This window comes from Camelus bactrianus, chromosome 4, assembly GCF_048773025.1.
Source record: "Camelus bactrianus isolate YW-2024 breed Bactrian camel chromosome 4, ASM4877302v1, whole genome shotgun sequence".
In the NCBI taxonomy this organism is placed as follows: Eukaryota; Metazoa; Chordata; class Mammalia; order Artiodactyla; family Camelidae; genus Camelus; species Camelus bactrianus.
The window spans coordinates 74,557,823-74,584,700 of NC_133542.1; the positions used below are offsets into that span (position 1 = coordinate 74,557,823).

The 26,878-nt window shown below is 54.0% G+C and overlaps 2 protein-coding genes across 9 annotated transcripts in view; one reads left to right on the forward strand and one right to left on the reverse strand.

Moving 5' to 3' along the window:
- Window positions 1–4: 4 nt before the first annotated feature.
- On the forward strand, window positions 5–9,263 carry SPACA9 (sperm acrosome associated 9). 5 transcript variants are annotated; one of them, XM_074362477.1, is made up of 6 exons: window positions 5–292; window positions 4,570–4,749; window positions 7,211–7,413; window positions 7,976–8,092; window positions 8,187–8,334; window positions 9,181–9,263. In XM_074362477.1, the coding sequence occupies exons 1-6, from the start codon at window positions 137–139 to the stop codon at window positions 9,190–9,192; spliced, it is 816 nt and encodes a 271-aa protein (XP_074218578.1). In that variant the 5' UTR covers window positions 5–136; the 3' UTR covers window positions 9,193–9,263. The 5 variants fall into 5 exon arrangements, with proteins under 5 accessions (XP_074218578.1, XP_074218577.1, XP_074218575.1 ...); XM_074362476.1 differs by lacking the exon at window positions 9,181–9,263 and adding an exon at window positions 8,811–9,174; XM_074362478.1 differs by lacking the exon at window positions 9,181–9,263 and adding an exon at window positions 1,473–1,665 and having other exon boundaries at window positions 199–292; window positions 8,187–9,174.
- A 1,119-nt stretch (window positions 9,264–10,382) lies between these two features.
- TSC1 (TSC complex subunit 1) overlaps window positions 10,383–26,878 on the reverse strand; it is a 49,429-nt gene continuing 32,933 nt past the window's right edge. For 3 of the 4 annotated variants that reach the window (XM_010955910.3, XM_010955911.3, XM_045517351.2), the window contains exons 16-23: window positions 25,947–25,990; window positions 25,168–25,334; window positions 24,157–24,339; window positions 23,197–23,307; window positions 22,349–22,471; window positions 16,418–16,605; window positions 16,169–16,330; window positions 10,383–15,799 (exon numbers count right to left, since the gene is read on the reverse strand). In XM_010955910.3, the coding sequence (XP_010954212.2) occupies window positions 15,277–15,799; window positions 16,169–16,330; window positions 16,418–16,605; window positions 22,349–22,471; window positions 23,197–23,307; window positions 24,157–24,339; window positions 25,168–25,334; window positions 25,947–25,990 (1,501 nt within the window). In that variant the 3' untranslated portion in view covers window positions 10,383–15,276. The remainder of the gene's footprint in view (window positions 15,800–16,168; window positions 16,331–16,417; window positions 16,606–22,348; window positions 22,472–23,196; window positions 23,308–24,156; window positions 24,340–25,167; window positions 25,335–25,946; window positions 25,991–26,878) is intronic. The other variant, XM_074362479.1, reaches the window with a different exon arrangement.

Sequence of the window (26,878 nt, forward strand, 5' to 3'; positions counted from 1 at the left end):
AAGATGTTGGGGAGGGTGGTTGAAAAGGGAGGGACGGGCGCGAAATCCTCAGCCCAACTCTGAGCTTCGGAGCCCCCGCCAAGACCGCGCCGCTGGCTCCGGGGGTGGGGCGGGGCTACCTCCTGACTGGATTGCTATGGCACCGGCGGTAACAATCGGGCCCGCGGCCCCGCCCCTTCTCACCTCGGATCTTCCCACCCCACCCACCCCGCCTCCCAAGCCCTGGGAAGGGCCTCCCCGCCCGTCCGGGGCCCCAGACACCCACGGAGGCACCTCAGCTTCAGGGCGCTCTGTGAGTGAAGGCCGCTCTGGGACAAGCCCTGGGTCTGGAAACTGGGTGGGGTGAGGGGGTTGGAGAATGGAGGGGACCGCCGCTGCTGCTGCTGTCCCGGGAGAAAGATGCCGTGGGATGCGGTGGGGGGAAGGAGGTATGCGAGTCGTGTTAATCCCCAGTGGGCAGCCTGGTATCGGACGCAGAACTGGATTCGGAGCTCTCCCTCCTGTCCGTTGCTATTTTTAGTAGAAACTACCTTTTCTGAGCTGTGCTCCCAACGAAACTTTGGTGTTTGTGTACATTATGAAGAGGGAGTATAGATAGCATCGTCAATACAGATTGCCCAAGACTCACATCTTGGCTCCGCTCTCACCAAGCTGTGCCAGCCTCCCCTGGGAAGTGGGGATTATGGCAGGACTCCGTGAGCTAATATATCTGAAGTATTAGAAAGTAACTGGCGTGTAGTAAGTACACAGTGCTTAGGGCTAGTATTAGTAATATCATCTCATTTAATCTTTGCACCAACCCTGGGAAATAGGTACCTTCATTCCCATTTTACAGATGAGAAACTGAAGGATCAGAATGGTGAAAAGTTGTTGGCTGAGCCATTTCCCCTTTCTGGGCCTCTTTCCCCATCAGTTGTTGATCATGGAGCATTAAAACCAGAAGAGCCCTTGAAGAGCCTCCAATCCAAATTCCCTCATTTTACAGATGGAGAAACTGAGGCCCAGAAAGGGGGAAATTATTGGCCAAGTTCGCCCATTAAATCAAAGGTAGAGCCAGGCTGGAACTAGGCACCCTGACTCCTAGCCAAAGGCTTTTCCAGCAGCCACCAGCCTGGAGATACGCCCTTCAAGGCTAAAAGGCTGCAGTTCTGTCTCCCCCCCTCAGAACTGCCTCCTCAAAGCGCACACACCTTGGTAGCCTTGTCAAACCCAACTGCAAAGACGGCTGGGGGAGGAAAGGAAGCTGCCTACCCCCGAACAAAGAACACAACCGCCAAGCCTGCAGTTTGCACTGGAGAGGCTCAGTTTGCTTCCTGGACATTTTTGAAATGACTTGCCTTTCTCCTCATTTATTTTAAGCCCTAGGCGTTTTTCATACCACGATTTAATCTTCTTTAGCAGCCTGGAAAAATACAAATCAATTAAAGCCTGAAACCTATTGGGTAATCATTTTTCCCTTCCTCCTCCCCCAGATTGAGAAGTGCCTGCACCCTGTGCCTTTCATCCAGACTAATTTGGCTGCAGTGACTCTGGTTCAAGGGACGATCACTTTGGATAGCTTATTATAGCTCCTCTCACGACATTCCTCGTGTGCATGTCACAAGTCCATAGGATCAAGAACCAAGTCGGTTTTGCTCCCAGGGGCTCTTGGGGCCACCGGCTAAGGTAGTGCTTTATCCCCGGAGAACCTGGCAGCCCCAGGAGGGTGGCAGAGCTGGGCACACAGGGCAGCCCCCAGAATGCTGGTCCTCATGGCTTTGCGGTAGGGAACAGGAAACAGTCTCACGGTAGTGGAAGCAAGGCCCAGGGGTCTAGCTATGCAGGCCCTTGGTACCCACCCCCACCTAACCACCCCCCAGCCATAGTAAATCTGATATTCAGCATGTTTCTCTCTATGGACCACCACTGAGGGAAGGAGGGAGGTATCCAAGTTAAGATCCCAGACTTTATAAAGTCGGGCAAGGCTGAGTGGGAAATCCTGGTTTGCTCATACCCTAAGATGCCAGACCTCAGCTCTGTCATCTGCCATGTGGGGATAATCAGCCGTGGTCCGCCGTTCACAGGACTGTGAGGAGGACTTGAGATAATGCCTGTGCTGCACCCACCCTGCTCCTGCAAGTGCCCCTCTGGCTGCCTGTGTAACCCTCTGCTCCCGCCATTCCTGCCGGCTGCCCTGCTTTCTTTTCTCCTTGTCTAAACTGCTGTTCATTTCACTTATTCTTATGGTCTGCCTCCCACTCTCACAGTCCCTCCACGGTAGGGAATCCTGTCCTGTTCAGTGCTGTATATCCAGCCCAGCAGCCGGAATGGTGTCTGGCACACGGGAGGCACGGCAGCATGAATGAATGAACAAATGATCGAGTGCTTGGCACCTCCTCGGCGCAGAAGCCTTCAGTGGTTGCCCTTGCAGCTTTGCCTGCCGCGTGGGTCCCTGCTGGCTGCATTCTGCACTTAAGCTAGTCCCACCCCCCAATCTCTACCCAGGGCCCCACCCCTCAGCCCACCTGCCCTCCTCCCCTCCAAAGCCCGCCTGCCTCTTCAAACCTTCCTTCCTCCAGCAGCCTGAGCCCTCAGCAGCCTCTGCCTCTTTCGGGGTACACATCATGCCTGTTTTCAACCTACCTTGATTATTAAGTTTCTGGCACCCCCTTAAATTTTGTCCTGAGGTGTGTGCCTCACTCTCCTCGCCCTAGTCCAGGTCCTAAGCCTGCTTCCGTGGGAGGCGACAGAAAACCACTGTGCCCCAGGTTTACTGTCATTTCTGCCTCCAGGTAAGGGGTGGGGGCCCTGGCTGGATATGGCAGGTGTTCAACACGACTCGCTGCGTCCCCTCCACCCCGCTCCCCTTCCTGCCTTGTGCTGAAGGGGGAGGAGGCTGAGCTGGAAGGAGGCCACCGCCCTGCATGGCCCCAGACCAGGCCCGTCTCCAGTGGAGCTGCCCTGCTCTGTTGGCAAACACAGGTGCTATGGCTCCGGGGGTGGGGGCCCTCCCCGCGTCTGCAGTAGACCCACTTGGATGTGTGAGGCGTGACTGTGAGGCTCCTCGCCACACGGTCCCTTTATGGTGACCCGGCTGCATTCAGCTCCCGGCCCGGGACAGGGGCTCCGAGGCTGCACGTCCCCAGGCCCCAACCCTCCCAAGTTCTCTGATTCACTGCTCCCATCACGCCGTGAAGGCCACCTCATGGTCTGTCCTCCTTGCATTTCCTTTAGTCCTCCTGACGCCGTCTCCTCTTGCCAGAGTCTCCCTGGCTGCAGTCCTGCTGTGCTCAGGATGCTGAGGGAGACACAGCAGAAAGCAAGCCTCTTCTCCACCTGAGACCTGCCAGGAGGAGCCTGGAGTGTGTCCCCCGACCCCACCAAGCATTCTGGCCCCTTCCACCTGCAGCATCTGGCTCGGCCCCTCCCTCAGTGCCGCCACCTCTGACTCAGTGCGGCACATCCAAGCCCAGGTTCCATGTGTGCTGGTGCCCCGTGGTGCACAGACAGCCAGCTGCCGCACCTTTGAGGACGCTAGTTAGACAGCAGGACACCCAGGACCCAGGGTGTCTCTGGAACAAGCTTCTGTGACACCCTGGGCCTCAGTTTTCCCCGGGGAGTTAAGGGGGGGTTGACCTACTGAAGCCCCTTCCAGCTCGGGCATTCCGTGAATCTGTCACCTGCAGCATTTTGCAGGCGCTTAGCAAAATTATGATGTCACGGAGGGCAGAACCCACAGCCTTTTCTGCTCAGAGGAGATCCTGGATGCACGTGGACCTCCTGGATCACATCAGGGACAGTCTGTGAGGCACCAAAAGACAGAACCCCTCGCAGCCTTCCTGTTTCCAATCAGGATCACCCCTGCAAACACTGTGGGGGGTGGGGGGTCACCAGCGGCCAACCCCTGCCCTGGGGATGGGCAAACCCGAGCTCGGGCCCCTGCCCCCCGCAGTGCAGGGACACCGCGGCTGCTTAGGCTGGTGAACCCAGCGCCGGCTCTTTCCTGCTTCGCCCGCTGGGGAGACTCCCTACGCTTTCCCAGCAGTTGCAGAGGGGCAGCTGTTTTAAAATAATTTGCTTCCAGTTGACAACATCGTAGATTTTTCCATGCTGTGGCTCGTTCCTCAATCCCAGCTTTTGCTGACACTGCCTGGAGGCATTGGAGGCTGTGTGTGCGTGTGTGTGTGTGTGTGTGTGTGTGTGTGTGAGAGAGAGAGAGAGAGAGAGAGAGAGAGAGAGAGAGAGAGAGAGAGAGAGAGAGATCCATAAGCTGGAGAAACCGAGGCCCGGAGAAACCGAGGCCCAGGGAAACTTGTCTACGGTGGAGGGCGAGTGGACTTGGGGTGGGCAGGGCTCTGTCGCCACAGCCTGCTGGGTTCTTGAGCGAGTTTGCAGCCTCCTGGGGCCTCATTTCCTTCTCTGCAACGTGGGGGTGAAAACATTCCCCGCTCCCCAGGGCTGTGGGGAGCTGCTCCGCCCGGTGTGCCACTGAGAGGAACCCCTCCGTGGCCGCGGGCATCTCGCGACCCCGGCGCTGGATCCCTGGGCCCGGCCCCTGGGATCTCATCGCTCTCCTCTTCCTCGCACTAGACCGTCCTCTCCCATAAGCGACCACCAAGGATGACCATGAATGAGGTGAAGGAGTCCCTTCGGGGCGTGGAGCAGAAGTACAAGCTCTTCCAGCAGCAGCAGTTCACCTTCATCGCGGCTCTGGAGCACTGCAGGGAGAACGCCCATGACAAGATCCGGCCCATCTCCAGCATCGGACAGGTGGCGCCTCCCGGGCGGGCGGCCCGGGTCGCAGACACCTGCCAGACCCAGAGGCTCCACGGTGTGGGGGGTGCGCGGGGGGCGGGGGGCGGGCCCAGGCCCAGTCCTCTCTCTTGAAAGTTGAAAAACTGAGGCCCAGAGAAGGCAAGTGCATCTGTGCCAGAATCAGGACTCAGATCCCAGTGGTGGAAGGAGCCCTTCATTCATTCCCTCAGCAAATATCTGAGTGAATAACAAAGGGGTTAAAACGTGGGCTCAAGGCTCAGCTAGCCAGGGCATAAGTCCCGGCTCTACCATGCCCACCTCTGTGACCTCGGGCCAGCCAGTCACCTCTCTAAGCCTCAGCTTCCTTATCTGTAAAATGTGAAAAAAGCAGCACACACCTCCTAGGGCCGTTACGCGGACTCCATGACATCATCCGGAACACACGCAGCCAGCAGCCGCGTTATCCGCGGGGCCCTGCGCTCAGTGCTGGGGATGGATGGCAGCAGCTGCACGTGGTCCCGGCCACTGGACCCCAGTGGGTCTGAGAAACCGCGATACACCAAGTGCATTGTCAGTGGCGTTTACGGATGTTTCCGTTTAACCCGAGTCTCCTGGGGGGTTCTCTGCTTTCCAAGTTTGCTCTGCAGGACTTCAGGATTGAATGAGCCTTCCAGGAAGTCACAGGCTTGAGCCACGGTGTGTTGGGAACACTACCCTAGATGGTACCCTTTCCAGCTAAGGAGATGCTACCTGCTAAGGAGCTGGCTTGTTGAAGGCTGACTGCTCACAGGGCGGGGCAAGAGTGGGGACCAGGGCTCAGAACTGCTCAGGAGAAGCACACAGGGCCACAGAGGGCAACCCCTGCCTGGCAGCATCCTTCAAAAAATTCTTTAATTTTTGCAAGAATTTCTCCCAGTTTTTTAACTTGAAATTTTAAAAACGTACAGAAAGTGAATGCCCATGTAACCTTCACCGAGATACACCAATCTGTAATATTTAGCCATGTTTGCGTGTACCCTCTTCCCTCTGAACTGTTTGAAAGTAGACTGGCTGCATCCTTTTTAGCCCGAACCCCAGAGGCTCAGATTTCCAAGGGCACTGAACAGGTTTTCAGCACCAGGAAGGAGCACCTGAGACGCCCCCACTTCCGCTCAGAATCTGCATCAGGGTGGAGTGACCCCGGCCTGCTCCTTCTTGCCTTAGGTTCAAGGAGGCTTTTGGTAAATAGTGGCCCCACGTGTGTTGACTTGCAACCCTCACCCTGCCCTTCCTGGACCAGAAGTATCCAAAGGTTACCCACCCACACACTCGGCAGCTGGTGACAGTGCCCTTCTGTGCTTACACCACGGTGCAGGCTCCCTTCACCCACCACAGACCCGGGCCAGGGGTGCTGGAGTGTGGGCATACGCTGTGGGGTCAAGAGCCTCATCCCCCTACCAGGCGACTGTGCTTGGGAAGGGATGACTTGAGGTCACGTGCGAAGACATCCCCTTGGAACGAAAAGGCCATCAGTGGCAGCAGGAAACCCTGCTTTAGACCTCAGTTCCTGGGAACTGGAGGAGGTGGGTGCTGCCCTGCCCCCGGGTCATGGAGAGGAGGCGACTGTGTGACCTGGGTCAGTTCATCCCGCCTGGACCACAGCCAGCTCCTCCCCAGCACAAGGTCAGGCATCTCAGGTCACCCTGGAGAGAGAGCCCTGACCCGGGAGGGATCCCCACCGCCAGCCAAGGAAAGGAGTTGAAATTAGATCAACCTACCGCTCGTCTTGGCACCTTTTATGACTGGTTTAAGAGAAGCCTCCCTGCCGCCAAACACACCCACACGGGAGGTTAGTTTCCAGTCTTTAAGCTCCGCTCTCCTCGAGCTGGTTTTTGTCTACGGCACGAGGTAGACACATTTTTTTTTTTCTCACGTGGGTGACTTTTCCCAGCTCTCCTTACCGACGTGTCCCTCTTCTCTAACCTTGCCAACACCGGACACCGCCGCCACAGAGGAGTCTGGTTTGCTCCTCAGTCTGGGTGGCCCAGCCCAGAGGCCGTCTAGGCGGGCCCTCTAAGTGGGCCTGTGGCGTGAAAACTCAGGGACCGGTCCTCTCTGCTGCAGGTGTTGGCGCAGGCGCGTGGGGACCAGTGGGAGGTCTGGGCTCAGAGCGCCTTGAGCTGGGGTGAGGTCCAGCCTCGCCCCAGCAGGGTGCCTGAGCAGGGCGTCTCAGCCCTCCGAGTGTCCACATTCACCTGTCAGGTAGGGATGCAAAGAGGTGCCCGGCACTTAGCACGTAGGTGAGGACGAAGTGCGATCAGGCCTGCAAAGCCTTCCGCTCGGTGCCTGAGACGCTTAATGATGTTCGCTGGATGCAGTGTCTGTATATTCAGATACTTCCACACTACTGGCCTCTCCCCGGTGACTGTGGGAGGGTGGGAGGACCAGAGTGGGTTCTCCTGGGTCCTCCCAGCGCCCTTGACGCCGGCCTTTGCAGGTCCAGAGCTACACGGAGCACTACTGCAACAACTCCACCGACCGGCGCGTCCTGCTCATGTTCCTGGACATCTGCACGGAGCTGAGCAAGCTGTGCCAGCGCTTCGAAGCCCTGCACTCCGGCACCCCCGTCACCAACAACCTCCTCGAGAAATGCAAAACCCTCGTTAGCCAAAGCAACGACTTAAGCAGCCTTCGAGCAAAGTAAGACCCACCCTCCACCCCGTCCTGTTCTCAAGGCCTCAGCGTGTGCATCTGGGGAGGGGGCGGGAGAGGAGGGGTCCTGAAGGAAAGGACAGGCTTCTGTTGAGAGGGCAGCTCAGTCTAAACTGGTGACCCATGTGGCCGCTGTCCAGACTTTCCTAGCCCGGAACCCTAGGCCCATTGGTTTACTGGAATGACTCTGATCCCACAAATCATTTTACTGAAAATGAGGGATTCTGGGGCCCAGATCTAGTTGGACACAAACCCTCTCACTGGAGCCAGCACCAGGCAAGGTTCCCAGAAGCCCAGGAAGAAGTGGGACGTTTGGAGCCGGTTCCCATGGGTGCCAGCTCTGCAGGCGTGCTCCCCTAATTCTGAGCCCTGGGGAATCCACGGCACAAAGCACCACACTCCTGAGAAAGCTATTTACACATTAGGCTAAGAAGAGTCACAGGGGCGAAACGGTATATTCTGGAGGGATCACAGCAGATTTCCACGGCCCCTAATCCAGGTTTCTACGAACCGCAGGCACGTGGTTTACAACTCTCGCCTTTCACACTAGGATTACCTGGGGCCCCTGGCCCCCTAAACCTGCTGAACCACCGCACCTGGAACCCCGAGCCCTGCCCGGTGCGTGCACAGTTCTAAAGCCTCCCAAGGCAGGTCTGAAGTGCAGCAGGTTAGAGAGCCCTGCCCGCGGCCTGGCGGTGTCTTGCCGCAGCGCGGCGAGTCCCCACGGCAGGGCTCACCTGGCCCTTCTTGCCGCCCTGCAGATACCCTCACGATGTGGTGAACCACCTCAGCTGTGACGAGGCCAGGAACCACTACGGAGGCGTGGTCAGCCTCATCCCCATCGTCCTAGACTTGATGAAAGAATGGGTTGCCCACTCGGAGAAGCTGCCCCGCAAGGAGCTGCAGCACGTGAGTGAGCCCCAGGCCCGCCAGGAGGCCACCAGGGCGGCCGCACGGGCTTTCCAGACTGTAGGCGCCCAGCCTGGCTTAAGGAAACACAGCTATAGGCAACTGACAAAAGACAGCCTCAGACCTAGGGGGACAGACAAAGGATGTGCAAAACCTCCCTGGAGACCACCTGGTGGGAAACTGTAAGGCCTCAACCCCAGTCCCACCCCTTCCCTCCCCTTCCCATAGGGTGCTTTGTTACTAAACTTGGTTTCCACTAGGTGATCCATTTTCATCGTCGCCCACAGTCCCTGCCACTTATTAACCCCAAAGGGGACTGCCCAATACACGACTGAGAACCTTTCTCCTCCTCTCGCTTTAACTTCTTTCCCTTGCCTCTGAGTGTCAGGCTCTGTGCCGACGAAGGGGACCCTCAGAGTGTGTGTGGGTAGAGGGTGTCGCAGGGAGGCTGGGAAAGAGCTGACTGTCCCACCCAGGTCCAGCTTTCCAGGCTGAGCCATCCGGCCGGAGGAGGCCGCACAGCTCCCTTCCCGCCACAGCGGCGGCAGTGGCCGTAGGCGAGGCCTGGCCCTCTGCACGGCAGGGCTGCTCCCGCCTCGCAGGACGCTGCCTCGGAGTGTTTAGGTCCCTGGACCAAAGCCCAAACGGGAATGAACCTGCCTTTCCTCTCCTTTACTTGAGAGAGAAACTCTGAGAGAAGCTGGAAGAATTGATTTTGTGCATCCTGTACAAGAATAATTACCTGGTTTTCACAACATAACTGAGGCCCAGACATTGGAAAAAATGTATCACCAGCTCCTGAGCTTGCCAGAGGTGCTGTCTGACTGTTGGTTTTTCCCTTCACAGGGGGCGACTTAGCTTCTGTATTCTTGCTTCCTCGGGGGCAACAGTCAAGAATAAAAGGTGTTCTACCACCTCTTTGCCTGGCTTGCTTTCCTGAGACTTGTCCCTTAAAGATAATGACATTTACCCGAAGACACCAGAGCGCGCTGGGCAGCAGCAGAGAGCCGCTCTGGACAGGAACCCCCGGCTCCAGTCGCTCCGAGGAGGTGCAGGCCACAGGCCCACAGGCCAGCACAGTGACTCCTCGCAGAGCCAGGGGCCTAGCCAGACATCCGAACATCTGAACTTCTCAGACAGAACTGAAAACTGCCACCTCTCAGGCTTTGTCTCAAAGGAGCTGCTTCCGCCATTCCAGTGGGCAGAGCACACCCACTTCCGGGCAGCTGGGCAGTGGGGACCCACACTGCACTGCAGCTCTTCGCCTCCGGTCCTTTCCCAGGAAGGCCAGGCTGGACCTGACGAGTGTTCAGTGGTGGCTTCCTGCCTTCCTCCAGGTAGCCGATGGCACAAGGAAGGCAGCGGATGTGAGCTGCACGCTCTCCTTGGCACACGCACAAGACACGGTCGGCAAGGCTCAGGGTCTATCAGTTCTCGACAACTTCAGTGTCACTTGGGCTCCATCCAAAGGGCTGTGTTCAGGGGAGGGTATCGCCCAGGGGTAGAGCACATGCTTGGCATGCATGAGTCCTGGGCTCAACCCCCAGTACCTCCATTAAAAAAAAAATAAACCTAAGTCCCCCCCACCTCAAATACCCAAAACCAAAACCAACAATAAAAATAGAACTTAAAAAAAGAGGCGGGGGGGGAGGCTGTGTTAAACCCAAGGTGCCAGCCAACCCCTAGGAAGGCGAGCACACCCTGGACACAAGGGTGGGTGGCGGTGCAGACCCAGCAGGCTGCCTGGCTGTGTGTCTGCTGGTAGAGCCGCCTCCAGTCACCTCTTCCCACATCTCCAGGACACCTGAAGGGCATGAATTTGAGGCAGATCAGGGTAGGATCTGTGGCTGTTTGCCACATGATCTGCCAGAACAAAAGGGTCTTACAGAGACTGAAGCCAGATTCCCCTCGGCAGTACCTCCCTCCAGCCACCCGGGGTCACCAAGCAATCCCAGGCCCCGAGGCTTCGGCATCTTGGGACTAGTTCCTACTTTGCCCGCAAGCCCCTCAGAGGCCGACATGAACCACTTCATGTCAGTACAGCAGAGTAGTGCAAAACAATAAGTTTTTATTTGTTCACAGTTAAACACAAGCAACTGCCTTGACATTTTAGTACATTCTAAGGACAGCAAACCCTTTTGACTCCACTTCCCACTCACTCAGATTGTACCATTTTCTCCTGCAGTTCATGTTACAGCATCTGATGCGGATTGTTTGACATGCTGTTAAAGGTCAAGGCGGGAAGGTTTAAACCTTTTGACAACAGATGACTTTCTCATATTTAGCTAAAAGCAGTCAGCCAAAAAAATCTGGTTTTCAGTGATAGGACCCCTTTAAACTGAGAGTTAGCCACATGTGGTTGATCCATGATTGAGTTATAAACCTAGATAATGTCTTAGCAAAATCTGTTCCTCCATAACGTATTTCTGGTCCATAGAAGTCTGCTGAAAAGCGATCACTGATTCTTCCTAGTGCAAAATGCCTGGCTGCCTCTTTGATGAGCCAAAGTACCTGCTGCTGAGGGCAGTGCTGTTCCCTCCTGTCCCAACACTGTATCAAGGTGGGGAGAGGGGGGCTGATCTGGGGGGGGCCTCAAACTCTCAGGGGTCGCCTCTAAAAGATCTATTCCAATGGTTCGACTAGCCTACTTATCGCAGAGGGTGGACAATTTTGTGGCACCGTGATGGGGAGGAGAGAAAGCCCCTCCGCCTTCACTAACTCATTTCAAGGCCAGAAGCAGTCACGGGCACAGGCACATGGCACCCAGGCAGGTTCCCCTTGTGGTTGCGGCCACGCTTCTCTCCGGTCGGCACGAACAGACTGCAGGACGGCGTGGGAAAGACGGAAACACTGCTCTCTCTGGGCACATCAGAGAGTCGTGGACGGGGCAACGAGCCACACGGGGACAAGGGTCGCAGCAGCAGCCCAGGGGCCAGGCCTGGACCTAAATTTGTTCTCTCACTTGTAAAGAAAAGCTTAATCGTGTGCAATCCCTCTGCAGCGGTCGGGGCAGGGGGCAGGGGGCAGGGGCACGTGTCACAGAACTCTGGATGTGAACGGATGCACAAGCATCTCCAGGCCAGATACATTCTCCCCTGTTCACTGCTTGTCAATGTCTAAAGCACAAACCTGGGAGAGTGAAACCGTGCAGGGTAAGACGTGCTGATCTGACAGCCTTCTCCCCTGGGTGAAACGTACACCCCCGGCTGGGCTCGGGCTTCTCCCGGGACCTCCGGGAGCATCGGCAGAAGGTGGTGGCAGCCCACCCCGACTGCGGTTCTGGGCCGAGTCTTCACAGTGCCCAGGCCTCCTGAGATGCGGCCACACCCCCCACCGCCTCCGACTGCTTCTGGTTAGAAAAGCTGTGCGTCTTCGCGTAGCTCTTTCTTTTGTTTGTTCGTCAGTTATTTCTTCCTGGATTCAAGCGGCATGTTCTAGTATTTGGTGAAAATTCACATTGGCTACCAAAGCACTTCCGTTACATTCTCTACACAGAAACATCCACCTTTTTAGTCTTAAGTGGGAGTCGGAAGCTTTGTGGTCTCCAAGGACCTCCCCCCCCCATCGTCACCGTCATTTTATTCATCCTCTTCTACAAAACTACTAGAGCTTTATCTTTCTCAACAAAAACCCAGAAACTACACGCGCTGTTGCACGTGAGGCCGGCCCAGGGCTGGGGCTTCGTTTCCTGCTGTCCTGGCTCTGCCCAGTGGAGGGCTGGCTTCTGGCCACGGGGCACGGTGGGCTGATTTTTCCAACTGTCAATGGCTTGTGGGACCTTTTCCTGGATTGTAACAGTTTACCTTTTAAGAAGAGTTCGGACTACTTCCCCCTAAACGCAGTACGTATATTCTGGCTCACAATGTAGGTTCTCTGTCAGAGAGCCTGTGAACCTTCAGCAGCTTACTCCCGAAGGCTAGGCAGCTCTCCCTCTGCTGACAGGCCTAGGGCGGCACGTCTACTGCCCGCCCCACCTGGTAAGGCTGGTCCCAGCGCTCATCTCCAGGGAAACCTCTTGACCGAAGAAACGATCTTCACCTCCCACCTTTGGATTTCAGTTAGTTTTCTTATTCATGACCAGGTATTTCTTCCACTTCCACAGTAACCACTTTCACAGAGCTGGGGCAGAACCTTGTCAAAAGCTTTTGAAAACTCCCTGAACGTTCTGTCTGCTGGAAGGCCTACAGCAGCATCAGGAACTCACGTGCCCCACGGAGACCGCGCTGCCACCTTCCACCCCTACCCTGCCCCCGATGGCACCGCAGTGCTCCCTTTTAGAACAAGGCTTCACGCTACCCAAGAAGCAGGCTCTGATCTTCTTAGGGCCTGTGCCGACCCCAGTTAGTGGCAGGTGGGGATCAGAACAGGTTATGGACGTCGGCCAAACAGCTCCAAGGCAGGCAAGCCTGCTCAGAGTGACCCTGGATGGAGGCCAACCCTGACGCTTGCGAACGCCGCCCTGCTTAGTCTCAGGGCAGGCTCTGCCGGGAACACCGTTCCAATGCCTTTGCCCTGCCTGTTCCCGGGCCTGAATTCTCTCTCAGAAGTTCCTCCATCACCATCACCTTTCCTTACTTAAAGACACTCACTGCAGCATAATCAAGTGAGCCAGTGACTCTTGGCAGGTTTATCGCTTTCAAAATCAAACCAAACCCTCTTACCGACTCAAGTCTTTTGCAACATAAAAGCCTAAATTTCCAGGTTGGGCAAGTTCAGCACGCCACCAGACCCCCATTCCCCAGCCGTGGCCTCCCAGAGCCCAGAGGAGGCTGAGTGCTGCTGCCTTGGCCACGGCCAGAGGCTGAGCAGACAGACGCCCAGGCTGGAGGAGTGGGCAAGGGCCTCGCAGAGACCCACCCGCAGAGCCTCCAGCCCGGGCCTCAGGCCACATGTCCGCGTTGCCTGCCTCTTCCTTACACTTTTACAAACTGCCCGTTTAAAAAAAAAGTTCTTTTCTTTCTTTACGTTGGCCTCCTTGCCTTTGCCAGTTAGTCAGGGTAAAGGCTTTGGTTTAAGTGCCTATGTCTTCGTTCTGCAGCACAGATCTTTTGGTCTTGGGGAGGGGTAAGCACTGAGAACCAGTTGTAATAGTTATCTTGTAACATTTCTTTTCTGAATTTGTTCACGTTTTCCCTTTCTAAATGAAACTGAACTAGGGAGCTAGAATGCATTTGATTTTAAGCTTTCCTTTGGAAAAAGCTGAATTAAATATACGGTGTCATTAACTCCACAGCGGACATCTGGCGGCCACGGCCGGCGCCGTGCTGGGCCGAGAGCAGACGGGCACACACCCTCCCTCCGGCTGCGCACCAGCCAGCCGCGCCCGGGAGCCCCGTGCCAGGGCGGCCCCCCGCCCGCACAGCCATGGCCACGGGGAGGCGCTTGTTACCCAGCTCCCGCTGGTCGGGACGCTAGAGTATTTATTGCCACACTTTTTAAAGAGACCTTTGCCCTCACGTGCTGGGAGCTCCCACAAGCGGTAACATTCGTACCATCACAGTTTGCCTTTGCCCTCCTCGTGGGTGAACACTTTTATACTTTTACTGAAAGAAGAGAAAGAGAAAAACCAAGTTCATTGGCTCTTTCCTGCCAGCCTCTCCCCGCCTCAGTCTGGGCTGGGACACGAGGCAACAATCCTTAGGCTCTAGCATTTATTTCCGGAGCATCTGTCAAGTTCAGATTCTGTGCCACCATCAGTGTCCTGACTGGTGTTGCCTCTCACGGGTGTGCGCGGGCAGCCCTTTGGCAGCGGTCACCAGGCCTCCGCTTTAACGCTCTCCCAGGACTAACGTGGGGGGGGGGCAGCATCAAGCTCCCTGCAGAGTTGGCCCAAAAGTCAGGATTGCTGTGAAAAAGCTGTTACGTTCTCGGTGGCCTAGAACCTACCACAGTGAGGCAACTCTCACAGCCTGAGAAACAAGGGTCATAAACTTTGAAGAAACTCTTTGGACCTTCAGAGCCTTTCTGCTGCAGCATCACACAGAAGCTGACAGAAACAAGAGGCGTACGGGGTGCAAAGGGAGGCGAACAGACAGTGGCGCGTCAGCGCGGGGCTCAGCCGGCGCAGCCCTGCCTGGACCCAGGGGCCAGGTCCCCACCCACGGCGCTCCTCCTTCCGGGTAACTGCTCTAGTCGCCATCCTGCCCTGCTGCAGAGAGCAGGGCCGAGCACCCACACGCCAGCCTCTGCTCAGAACAGTGCCAGCTTTCGAGCAAACACCACAGAAATAAGAGGTAGTGGGGGGGGGGCAGGGTGTTCCCAAAGGGCAGTGTGGTCTCCACGGTGCCAGCTCTGGACTTTCTGAATGACGGGCATGTGTTCACATAGAAGTTTCTAGGCAGCTTATCAGAACCACCAAAAAAACAAGGGTGAAGAAACCATCACTTTTCTAGATCTGCTGCTTTAGGTGCTGAACCAAAGAGCAGGGAACAAGGCTCACGTAAGAGCTTTCCTGTGAAGAAGACGAGCTTTGCAGGCTGCCCCTCCCAGAAAGGGACAGAACCAGACTTACCTGCGATGCCACCAGTTACCTGGGCCAGCAGAGGGCCAACCCAGTTAGCTGAGCCTCAGGAAAGGAGAGAGTGGTGTGTTAGCCTCAAAGATTAAATTTGGCCTCATATTGCACAGGTTCAAAGGACCCATTTTGCAGGAAAAGGAAGAAAATAAAGCTAGTGAGGAACACACACTGGCCCTCGGGTTAGCACACGCTGCCGGGTAAATGAAAGACAGGGTCTGGGGGTGGCTGAGGGAAGGTTAAGAGGCATTTCAATGCCAGATCCAAAAACCGTTCTGCACTCAGTCAACTGTCAAAAGGACCTCCATCCCATTTCCACTGCGTGAGCTAGCCACTCGAACCCTGGAAACAGGAAAGCTCTGAAGCGTGCATTCACACTCCTGTTCTACGCCAGCAATATGCAGGGTAACACTGACTGACCATCGTCCTTAGCTGTGCTCATGGTGAGCCTCGTTGTAGTCCATGATACGGAGCTGTCCAACACTGTCCACGTTTGGGGGAGATGGGTGTGGGCCATCGAGGCTCAGGGGCGTCTTGGCTTCCATGCTGGAGTCTTTGCCCAATTCTGTCTTTAGGGTCTCAGAAAGGCTACTGATGGTCACGCCGTCCTCGTCACACTGGCTCTCGCTCTTATTACGAAATAACTCTCGCGCCTTCATGCCCAGGAAGCTTTTGGAGCTGGGAAGTGAGCCAACAGTTGCAGGGATGCTGGTAGAGGGCTCCCCGGCGGCAGTGTCCCACCGACTGCCGAACGGGCCCGCCCTCTGGTTCGGGGGCTTCTCCGGGGTGGAGAGCTCGCTGCCGCCGCTGCTGCCGCCTCCGCCGCCTCGGCTCCCACTGCTGCCGCGGGCGCCGCCGGGTCTGAGGGGCCTGGCCTCACCGTTACGGCCAGCTGCCTCTTCACTGTGCCCTGGTGCAGAATCCGAGCAGCCGTCATTGCAACAGTCAAGCCTGTAAGAAATCCAGGAGGGGAAAGGGAGTTGGTGGTTATGGCGTCCACGTCTGGGCATTATCCTGACGCACGCTCACCGACACCGAACTCCGCCAGCCGGCCCTCTGTTTTAGGATCGAGGACTCGAGCATGAGCACTCACGAAGAGAAAGGTGAGCCACGACTAGGGACCTCAGATGGCAATCTTAAATATGAACGCCTCCATGACTGTATCAAGTGATTCGGGACCGGGAAAAGGAACGTGGAGAGGTGGCTGGGCTCTCTGGGGAACGGAGCCGGTGCCACAGCTGCTTCTGACACCACGTGACACAACCCTGTTCTGTCAGGGGCGGTAATGATGAGGCCATGGAGGCCAACTCTGGCTCCTACCTTTCTTCTGCTGCTTCAGCTGCTTCTGTTTTTTCCTCTTCAAGTTTCTTCAGGAGGCCATCTTTCTCCAACCTGCCATATAAATCTAAGATCTCCAATTCAAACATCTGGGTGATCCTTTTCTGAGCCTCATACCTGCTCTCTGCGGCCTGCAGCTGTCCTCTGAAAGATACAGACCACACAGAATGTGGGAAGCTCCCTCAGTGATGCAGAACGCATCACAGCCAAGCCTTTCCCGATGAGAGTTACCTTGCCTGGAGCTTGACATCCTCTAAATATTTTTTCTGTTCCAAAAGAAGGTGGTCTTTCTTGGCCAGATGAGATTCCAGTTCCAATATCCGTTTCTGAGAGGTATCGAGCCTCTGACTCTGCTGGAGAACGTGGCTTCTATTTTTTTCTAGTTCTTTCCGATATGCAGCTTTCATCATTTCTACTTCCTAAAAAAGAGGAACTGGAGTGAGCGCTTTTAGAAAAGGTATATGCCACATCCATTTCAAAAACTCAATGAAATAAGCACTGAAAAGGTGCTGTATCAGTATGCTCTTAGTGGAAACAGAAACTAGCCAGCTTTCTGGAAAGGGTGCTGGCAGTAAGTATTAACTGACACCCTTGCCTGAAATCTATCCCTTAGGAAATCATTTAAAACATCAGTAGATATTTTGGCGCAAAAATAATCACCATAGTATATTTAGAAGAGCAAAAAACAAAAAATACCGTTAAGTCCAATGTCAAAAAACCAGCTAAGTAAATTAAAGTCTCTCTTACACTTAATAAGTTTTTAAAAATTGTATGTACCAGCAAAAATATAAAAAAGCAGACTACAAAGCCACGGGAACAGTCTGATCGGCTGTGTAAACATACGCGTTCTGAAAACCCCAAGGAAAACACGCCAGTACTCAGCGGCGACTTCCGCGTGGGGGCGCCGTTGGCCATCTTCCCCTTTCCTACTCTTCTCCCTCCTCTAACAACAGCCCAGATAAATCTAGAGACGCAGCAAGGAGTAGGTTTGCTCCCACAAAGCAGCACCTGCAGACCAGGTACCCCGACGAGGCCTGCCAGTCCTGCAGGACGACGGCCTGCCGCTGACGGAGGAAGCAGCTCAGAACCCAGAGCGAGCAGACACTAGCGCTCAGGGAAGGGGGAGGGGGTACTCTCCTAACAAGCATGTGCTGCAGGTGTGTTGCGTGCTTTTTTATTTGGGAAAACATATGCAACGTAAACTTCACAATATGTTTTTTCTTTTTAAGATAATAAACCGTAAGGAGCATGGAAATGAGAGTCCACGAAGGCACCCCTGCCTCGAAGACGACCAGCGAGCCCAACGCTTCCTTGGGCAGAAGAGGACAGGTCTAAGCTCAGAACTGAGACCAGACAATGTGGCTGCCAGCTACGCCTGATGGCTCCAGACTACAGCATAGACTAGGTGAACAAACTGGACCTTTGTTGTAAATGATAGTCATCCAGGGAGAATCAAAGTATCTGCGCACTTTCACTACCCCTCACAGCCACTGTGAGAGGTGCTACGCCCAACAACTTCCAGCCCTCCCCGCCCTCCCCGCCTAATGTGGACGCCACTCCTCCTCCCCAGCCTGGCTGGACAAGAGCAGGCCCAGCTCCAGGGCCGGAGGCAGATCCCGACAGGTTCAAGGCAACGGCTGGGCTCGGGGCGGCACACGACATACTCCTGGCCAGTAACAAGGGCGGCAGGTCTGGTAGAGTTCCCGGGAAAGGTTTCCTTGATGAGGGAGACCTGCAGGAAGCGATGCTCTCCTCTTCCACAGGGCAACACGACACCCAGCGGTGACAGCTTTAACTGTGGCACATGCTTTGCAACCAGGAGCCCGGGCAGCCCAAAGACAAGGTCGACACAACAGGTGGGGCCATGCGGAGGAGTGGAAAGAACCGGGCTCCTTGGTGCTGTCCATGAACTGCTGATTTGGCCAGCCTGGAACCCACCTGCCTCAGGACATCTTGTCGAGTGAAATAATGAAACTCTTTACGGTGAAGCCAGTGAAGTCTTTTTTTGTTGCCGCTTACAAGTGGAGGCCTTCTAACTGTTGCAGTCAGTATCACTGTGCGCATTTTATGAACTATGGAACCAGGCCCGAGAGGGCAGGTGGCTTGTCAGAGGTCCCAGGGGGACAAGTGCTCAGGCCGGCCCGTCCATGCCTCTCTCGGGAGGTATGTGCAGTGCACGTAAGCAGGCTTTCTCAGAGGTTCTAGAGTCCCTGAGGCCTGTTTTCCCTTCTTTCTTTTTCTGAAGCCATTAAACTTCCGAAGTTAGTGAGAGCTGATTTCTAGAGAAAGCCCCACATTTACACGCTTCTAAAGAGAGCCGGAACCCCAGAGGTGAGAGAAGCTGGGAAATAACAAGTAACTATGATGGAAATTACATCCCTCTGGTTCTAAGACTGACTCCTACATTTGGCCAAGAGAAAAAAAGCTTTACAAAGCACAAGCTCAAGAAATCCTAAAAAGAAAGCCTGTGAGTGATGGAAAAGTTAGTGACAGGAAGCATCTAAGCAGCTACTCTTAAAACTCCATTCCCACCTCATTCACTGTTACCCGAGGCTATTCATAAACTGACATAAAACTTCTGCCTCCACACCACTGGTGAGGCACTAATTAATGTAAGACCATCCCCCTGCCAGCCTTGTTGCCAGGACTGAACCACCATCTCCTGAAGTTACATTAACGCTTCGAAGAAAAAAAAACATGTACAGGAGAGAAGCAAGATGGCGGAGTAGAAGGATGCTTATAGCTCACCCTCTCCCATAAATACACCAAAACTACATCTATGGACCCACTCAGCCAACCAGAGCACCTGCCGAACTCCAACAGAACATCGCCCTCTTCAAAAGACAAAGACGCCAAAACTCTGGTAGGAGAAAAGGGAAAAAGAAAGAAGAAAAAGCAAAACAGTGCGGGACTGGTCCTGCAGGGAGGGAGCAGCAAAGGAGGACTGGCACTTGTTCACTGGGTCTCCCCGTCTCCAACGGAGAGGCCAGCGGGACAGAGCGAGAGCCTCTGAGGCTCAGATCTGCCCCAAGCACCCCTTGACCGACAGAACTGAGTTAAACGGGCACAAAGGGTCCCCACGACACCCAGCCCAAGACACGAGCTGGCAGCTGGGGCTGGGACAGGCCACCCGAGCCAGGCGGAGGACAGGGTTGGCTGCACTGAGGCAGCCCCAGGGGATGACAGGGGCTGCACGCCATGGCTGGGAGGGGATACGGAGCAGAACAACCTCGGTCCCCCATAAACTGCGAAAAAAGCAGAGCAATACGGCTGGTGTGCCCTGAGGGGAGGGGCGCTGTAGCCTCTGTCTCCTCAGACCCGCGGCGCCATCACCGGCGCTTCTCCCGAGAAGAGAGGCAGGGCACAGCCACAGCCGCCATCTCCTCCTGTGTGCAGCGCCCAGGCAGGGGCGGGGCCAAGACCTGAATCCGCACCCAGGGGCTCCGCAACCTCCTGGGCAGGACTGAGACTTGTTTACAGCCCAAGGCAGATAGGATCTTTCTGCCCTGGCACCTCAGAGAACTCGTGCCGCCAAGACAAACAAGGAGCTGGGATTTGGCATGGAGCAGGGGTGGGGCGGTTCCGGGGTCGTCCCCGAGCCCGCCTTCGGAGCGCCGACCCGAGGTGGAGTGGCCAGCTGTACAGAGCAGTGGAGCGACCGGGGCCAGGAGAGGGTGGGTGGCCACCCGCCTTCCTGGCAGGAACATAGCACCTGACCACGGTGCTGGGAGGGGGCGCAATCCACCCACCTGCCTCGCCCGAGCGCAGCACCTGACTGCGGCATCCAGAGGGGGAGTGACCCGCCAGCCCACTGGGTAAGAGCTCAGCACCTGACCCAGTGTTGGGAGGAGGTGCGATCTGCTAGCCGACAGCCACTGGGAGCAGCACAGACAAGGGTGCCAACAAAGGGCCTCTGGAAACAGCAAGCTGAGTTCGTGAAACAGAGCGAAGACACAAAGACCTCTCCATGAAATCATTAAGAGCACTCCATCTCCAGGAGAACTAGATAACTGATACTCCTTAAGCCACAGTGCCAGAGAGATATGAGCAATATGAAGAAGCAGAGGAACCACTCCCAATTAAAAGATCAAGAGAAATCCCCTGAAAGCACGATCAAGGAAATAGACATTGATGGCCTACTAGATCAAGATTTCAAAAAAGGAGTGATCAAAGTACTGAAGGAACTAAAAGAAATAGTGTTTAGAGATATAAAATGTGTCAAAACTGAAATAGAAGCTATAAAGAAGAACCAAGTAGAATTAGTAAACTCATTTGCTGAGATGAGATCTGACCTAAAGGCTGTGCAAAGCAGGCTAGATAATGCAGAGAAACGAATAAGTGACCTATTAGACAGGACAACAGAAAGCACCCAATCAGAACAGCTGAGAGAAAAACAAATAAAAACCAATGAAAACAATATAAGGGACCTATGGGATAATATGAAGCGTGCCAATCTACGCATAATGGGGGTTCCAGAAGGGGAAGAAAGAACAAAGGGGATTGAAAAGGTATTTGAAGAAATCATGACTGAAAACTTCCCAAACCTAAAGAAGGAATCAGATACCCAAGTACGGGAGGCTCAGAGAGTCCCAAACAGGAAGAACCCAAACAGACCCACACCAAGACATATCCTAATCAAGATGGCCAGAGTCAAGGATAAAGAAATGATCCTAAAGGCAGCAAGAGAAAAACAAAGAGTGAGTTAAAAGGGAACCCCCATAAGGCTCTCAGCTGATTTCTCTACACAAACACTACAGGCCAGAAGGGAGTGGCAAGATATATTCAAAGTCCTGAATGAAAAAAAGATGCAGCCTAGGATACTTTATAAAGCAAGGCTACCCTTTAGAAGGAGAGATAAAGAACTTCACAGACAAGCAAAAACTAAAAAGAGTTTAGCAACACTAAACCCATGCTAAAAGAAAAACTGTCAGGTCTACTCTAAATAGAAAAGCAGCAGGATGCTACAAAAATGAGAAACTCATAACTGGAAAGGAGATAACTGCCATGAATTACAAAAAGAATAAACACAAAATTGTAAAAGAAGACATCTAAATCATTAAGAGTGGGAGAGGGAAGCAAGGAAAGCCACTGTGGAAAACAGTATGGAGATTCCTCAAAAGACTAGGAATAGACTTACCATATGACCCAGGAATCCTGCTCCTGGGCATATATCCAGAAGGAACCCTACTTCAAAATGACACCTGCACCCCAATGTTCACAGCAGCACTATTTACAATAGCCAAGACATGGAAACAGCCCAAATGTCCATCGACAGATGACTGAATAAAGAAGCTGTGGTATATTTATAAGATGGAATACCATTCAACAACAAAAACCAACAACATAACGCCATTTGCAGCAACATGGATGCTCCTGGAGAAGGTCATTCTAAGTGAAGGAAGCCAGAAAGAGAGAGAAAAATACCATATGAGATCGCTCATATGTGGAATCTAAAACAAACAAACATAAATACAAAACAGAAACAGACTCATAGACACAGAATACAAGCTTGGGGTTGCCAGGGGGGTGGAGGGTGGGAAGGGACAGACTGGGATTTTAAAATGCAGAGCAGATAAACAAGATTGTACTGCATAGCACAGGGAAATAAATGCAGGATCTTGTGGTAGCTCATAGCGAAAAAAAATGTGACAATGAATACGTCTATGTTCATGTATAACTGAAAAATTGTGCTCTACACTGGAATTTGACACAACACTGTAAAATGACTATAACTCAATAAAAAAATGTTAAAAAAAAAAAAAAAAGCATGTCCAGCAGTATATACCCACAGCCCTGAGAGCTGTATGTTAGACTGAATTGGCTCCCCATCCTTTCCTGTTGTCTGTCCGTCTGTCTGTCTTTAAGGGGGGCTTGGGTAAGAGATGGAGAACACTTCCATCACCCACTCTGCACCCAGTACTATCAGATGCTTTCACACGTGCCTGATTTAATTCCGAAGCAGCCCGCCCAGGGAAACAAGCTCACGTGGCAGCTGTGCAGTGCCTGTGCTGCCAGACCAAGGAGAGGTGGGAACAGACACTAAGCTGCCACGCCATCTTTCAGGACACAACTCACAAAGCCATTCTCTTTGGTGTGCCACAGACATACTGCCTCGGTCCTAGGAGCATCCCAGGTGGGGTGTGGCTCCCCGAGCCCACATACCTTTGTGGTGTCCGAATGCTTGTTCTGCAGCTGTTCCAAATACAGCTCGTTGACCTCCCCAAGAACCAGCAGCTGCCTGTTCAAGAACTCCATCTGCTGCTGGACCGACTCACTATTTGAGAGCTGACCAAGACACACAAATGAGCAAGGTCAAAGGGCTGACAGCACAAAGCTAGAAAGCCCTGGACATTAAACGGGGAGCCAGCAAGGAGCACGCTATTTCAGGGGGAGGGCAGTATGAACAACTCCCCTGGTTTCAAAGGCCACACCACAATGGCTGCTGGGGAGGAAGGCAACCAAGGGCAACAAAAGTGGACAGAAATGCACTTTAAAACTGTCCCTAAGCCAAGGGGAGGGAGTGCAAATGCTCCACGTCAAAACCGGCCAGTGAGCCTGGAGAAGACGGGTATGTATACAACCACCACCGCCGGGATGCCAGGTCCAGGGACGAAGCCCCACGGAAAACCTCTGGGTCTTGAGAAGTGATTTATAAAGAGTGCAATCGATCCCAAAGACGGGAACAACACAGCTCAAACGAACTCTTCACAGTTATGTAAACAACGTATTAAAAAAGAGTTCCCAGGACACACCCAGGGCAGGGCTCGGGCTGGACAGCCGCCTGCTGCGGGGCCATCTGTGCATCACACGGTGTTTAGGAGCACCCTCGCCCCACCCGCTCCACGTCAGTGCATCAAAAATGTCAACCAAAAATGTCTCCAGATATTGCCGAACGTCCCCTGGGGAAGGAGAGCAGCATCAGTCCCCGCTGGGAGCCCCTGACACAGACACCCAGGTAACACACGTGCCCACCCGGAGGAGGGCGCAGGCCCGGCCCGCCCGCCTCTTACCTTCTGCGAAACCTGGCTGAGCAGCAGCTCGGTGTGGCACACCTTACTGTTGGCCTTCTTCAGCTCCACGCGCAGCTCCGCAATCATGTTCCTGCAGTCCACCAGCTTTGTCTACACAAAGAGACATGCTGTCACATGACAGGGCGCCATCAGGCCAGGCCACGAGTGCATGTGGCCACCGGCCCACAGGGAAAGGGGAAAGCCGCACCCTCAGCTGCTCTGTCCTCGGGCCACCAGGCTCAAAACTAACTTCTTAGTTTTAAAAAGTAAGTTATACTTAATTTCTGAGTTCCTGACTAACAAAAACCAAAACCAAAAAACCCCTTAGATATGCAGCTCCCAAACTGTGCGCCAAAGAGCCCCAGGGCTACACAGCAACTCACAGGGGTGCTGCGGGGCTGTTATTAAATTTTGAGGGAAACACAGCGACACCTGTTGGTGATCGTGTGAACTACTAGCTGGAGGAAGCTGTTTCGGTATCAGGTGTCCCATGTCCCTGTGGAATACAGATTATCTTCCCAAAGCTGGGCCTGAGGTGGTTGCTGTGATAAACAACACCACGAGAAAACCAGTGTGAAACAGGAAATGGGCGCATCAATGTCTCATCTGATTCCAAGGCCTGAGACGCTCTGCAGTGCCCAACAGGTACACAGAAAGCACTGGAAAGTAATTTTGGACATTTAAAAATGAAATTGAAAATTGAGAAGATGTACCTGTATTATTTTCAAACAGCACTAAGTTGTTAGGATGTAAATTCTAAATTGTTTGGATCTACTAAGTAAGAACGGCGAGGTGTTTCTTTTGGCTGTGAAATGCTAAGAGAACTATGAACCAAGAAAGCTGGGGACCCTCTGCCCTAAATAAAATGCACCTGCCGTGAAGTCTACCTGCCATGATTTCAGACAGAGGGCGCCCGCACGCCCTCTCCTGGCTGACTGTGCTGAGTGCTGCCGCTCGTACCTGCAGCTCCTGGCTCTGGTTGTAGAATTCTTCTCGGTCATGCTGAAGCTGTCTGATCTGGCTGTGGAGCTGGGTGACCACGGTGTCTCGCTGCTCCTGAAGCTGACTGTACCTGGCTTGTTCTTTCTGCAGACTAACCTTCCAGATCTGGATGTCTTTCTCTTGTAACTTCAACTGGTCTTTCTAGCAGAGACCAAAGATGCCATCACTTAGCTGCCTTCCAGCATGGGCAGTGACACTCAAGTTCAACGCATGCTGCAGGCACTTCACCCACAGTCACAAGCTACTCTGAAGCCATGACACAGGCCCAGAGTCTGACAGCTCACAGCTGTCTAGCTTGGCTTTTGGTCAAGGGTTTCCAAATTCCACATTAGCAAATGGATCAGAAGTTGCTTATAGAACTTTTCTCAGGGATCAATCTGCACTCGATACTTTCAAAAGTCCTAACCACCAGCACCGAAGTAAGGGCGTGGTACTGACCCAGGTCACTGAAGGCCTGCCCAGCGCCGGCACTGAGCAAGTGCTTGCCAACGTGATTTCTTTTCACCACCGCAGTTAAACACAGATGCTGCTCTTATTACTCCCACTTTACAGAACGGGTAGCAGAGGCTCCCAGGGGCTAAACTGCTTTCCTAAGGTAGTGAGCGGTAGAGCCCAGGTCAATCTCCTGGTCTGCCTGGCTTCACTGCCTTACAAGGTTTTGCCATAAAACTGCTTCGGGAGAGCTGGTTTCACATTTGGAGAAACAAAAGTATCTTTTGACTCTGTCATCATCTTAGCCAATTACAGGCCAACAAACACACAACAAGATCACTTGTCCCCACAGCTTCCAAGAGCTGCAGGGAAGTCAGAGATCTGGCCATTCACGCGTTACCCCCAGAGACTGAGGGACCTGCCCCGAGTGCGCAGAGCCAGATCGAGGGCTCTGACCTCGACTCAGCTGCCGCTCCTCCCCACCCAGCACACTGACCCAAATCCAGGGAACCAAGAGCCCCGGCGCAGGGCGCTCACCATGGCGGCGTTGCGCTCCTCCAGGGCCGCCGCCCGGATCACCTTGCGGAGCAGCCGCCGGTTCCGGAGCGCGTGCTGCTGCCTCTTAAAACGCTCATACAGTAACTGGTTGTGCAGTAAAAGCAACTGGTTACGGAGGGTGCGGATCTCATCTGAGGGAGGAGAGCCTGATTTTAAAGCAGAGGGAGGGTGGCAGAGAGGCCTTTTACATATCTTTCAAGCAAGCCCCTGCCCACGGTTTGTTAGCTTCAAAAAACAATTCTTCAAGAAACAAGACCCTCACTGTGCAAACGACCGCTGGGCTCCCAGACACAGTCACTCACTGGGCAAGTGGGGACGGGGCAGTGTTTACCACCTATCTTCCTTTTAAAGGAACGCAAAGGGGTACAATGCAGGAGGACGCTTTCAGAGCTTGGTTTACTTCCCCCACAAACCTGGAAACACATACATACACACACTGAAGACACCTTTCCTTGCTTCACTGGTATGCTGCCCCCCACGAGCTCTCCCAGCACCACTGGCCTCACGTGGATCTTTTCTAGGGAAGCCTGCAGTGAGGTGCGCACTTCTGGCAAGCCGGCTCTCAAGCACGTGGTACTTGCCACTTTTCAGAAATAGGCAATGCTGACTTTGCAATACGTGAGATACTACTTAGTCAAGCAGATAACCTGCCTGGAGCAGCAGCGGAAGGGAGGTATTTCCTAGAGGGAACCTCCTTCAAGGGCAACAAGCAAACAAGACCCTCGGGGCCAGATTCAGAGCCGAAGCAGCAACTTTACCTCCAAAGTGGGTCCAGTCCACAGACTTGCTGGGTAAAGACAACCTAGGAAGGAAGGTTTTGAGTAACAAAGTTACCGATCTTACCTAGAAAAACCTATGTGGACTTCTAACGTCAGATCACTTCCTTGTAGTCAAAAGCGCGAAGGCACGAGAAAGTCTCAAACTTGAAGCCCACCCAGGTTAGAGGAGGAGCCTTACAGCAGACGGATGCGGCGGACGCCCCCACTAAGCACACCCACGTCTCCGTGGGGGGGGGCCTAACTCGAGCCCACCCGCAGCCTGCGTCCCTGGTCAGCGCTCCCGGGAACGGAGGGACCAAACACAGAGCTGTCCTCAGCCCTCTCTGTGGGAATACATGGGGAGCAGCTCCCTGCTGAGAAGCTACTGTCACCCAAGGTTAAGGAAAAAGCAGGCAATTTACCTGAGTTTATTACACTAAACTTCATTCAAAAAGAGATCTGAAACATTACATACAGAATCTGCCAAACTCCCCCTCAGGGGATTCCACAGAAGAAAAATTAAAACTAACATTCCCTAACAGCCTGTTCGGAGACGGTGTCACTGTGGGTTAGCGATGCCCTTACCCCTCCCCAAGATCACCTTTGAAAAGGGTAATAAAGGACGGGCTGAAAACAGGGTCTCAGACGGGCCCTCAACCCACGCGTGCAAGAGGAGAGCCGGGGCAGGCCGCCCTGAGCGCGCACTGAAGCGCTGAGGGCTTTATCCTGCATCGGCTGAGCTGTTCCCAAGACAGAGCAGCAACAGGTCTGTCCCTAGAGGAGACACTGTGACCGATCTTCCTGTGTTATCTGAATACCACAGTCTCACCCTTAGGTGTTCGGAGGGCAAATGCGAACACACTGGCGCTTCCCCAGTGCACAGGGCACAGAGCAGCTGACAGGTGAAACACTCATTCAAATGGTGGTCTAAG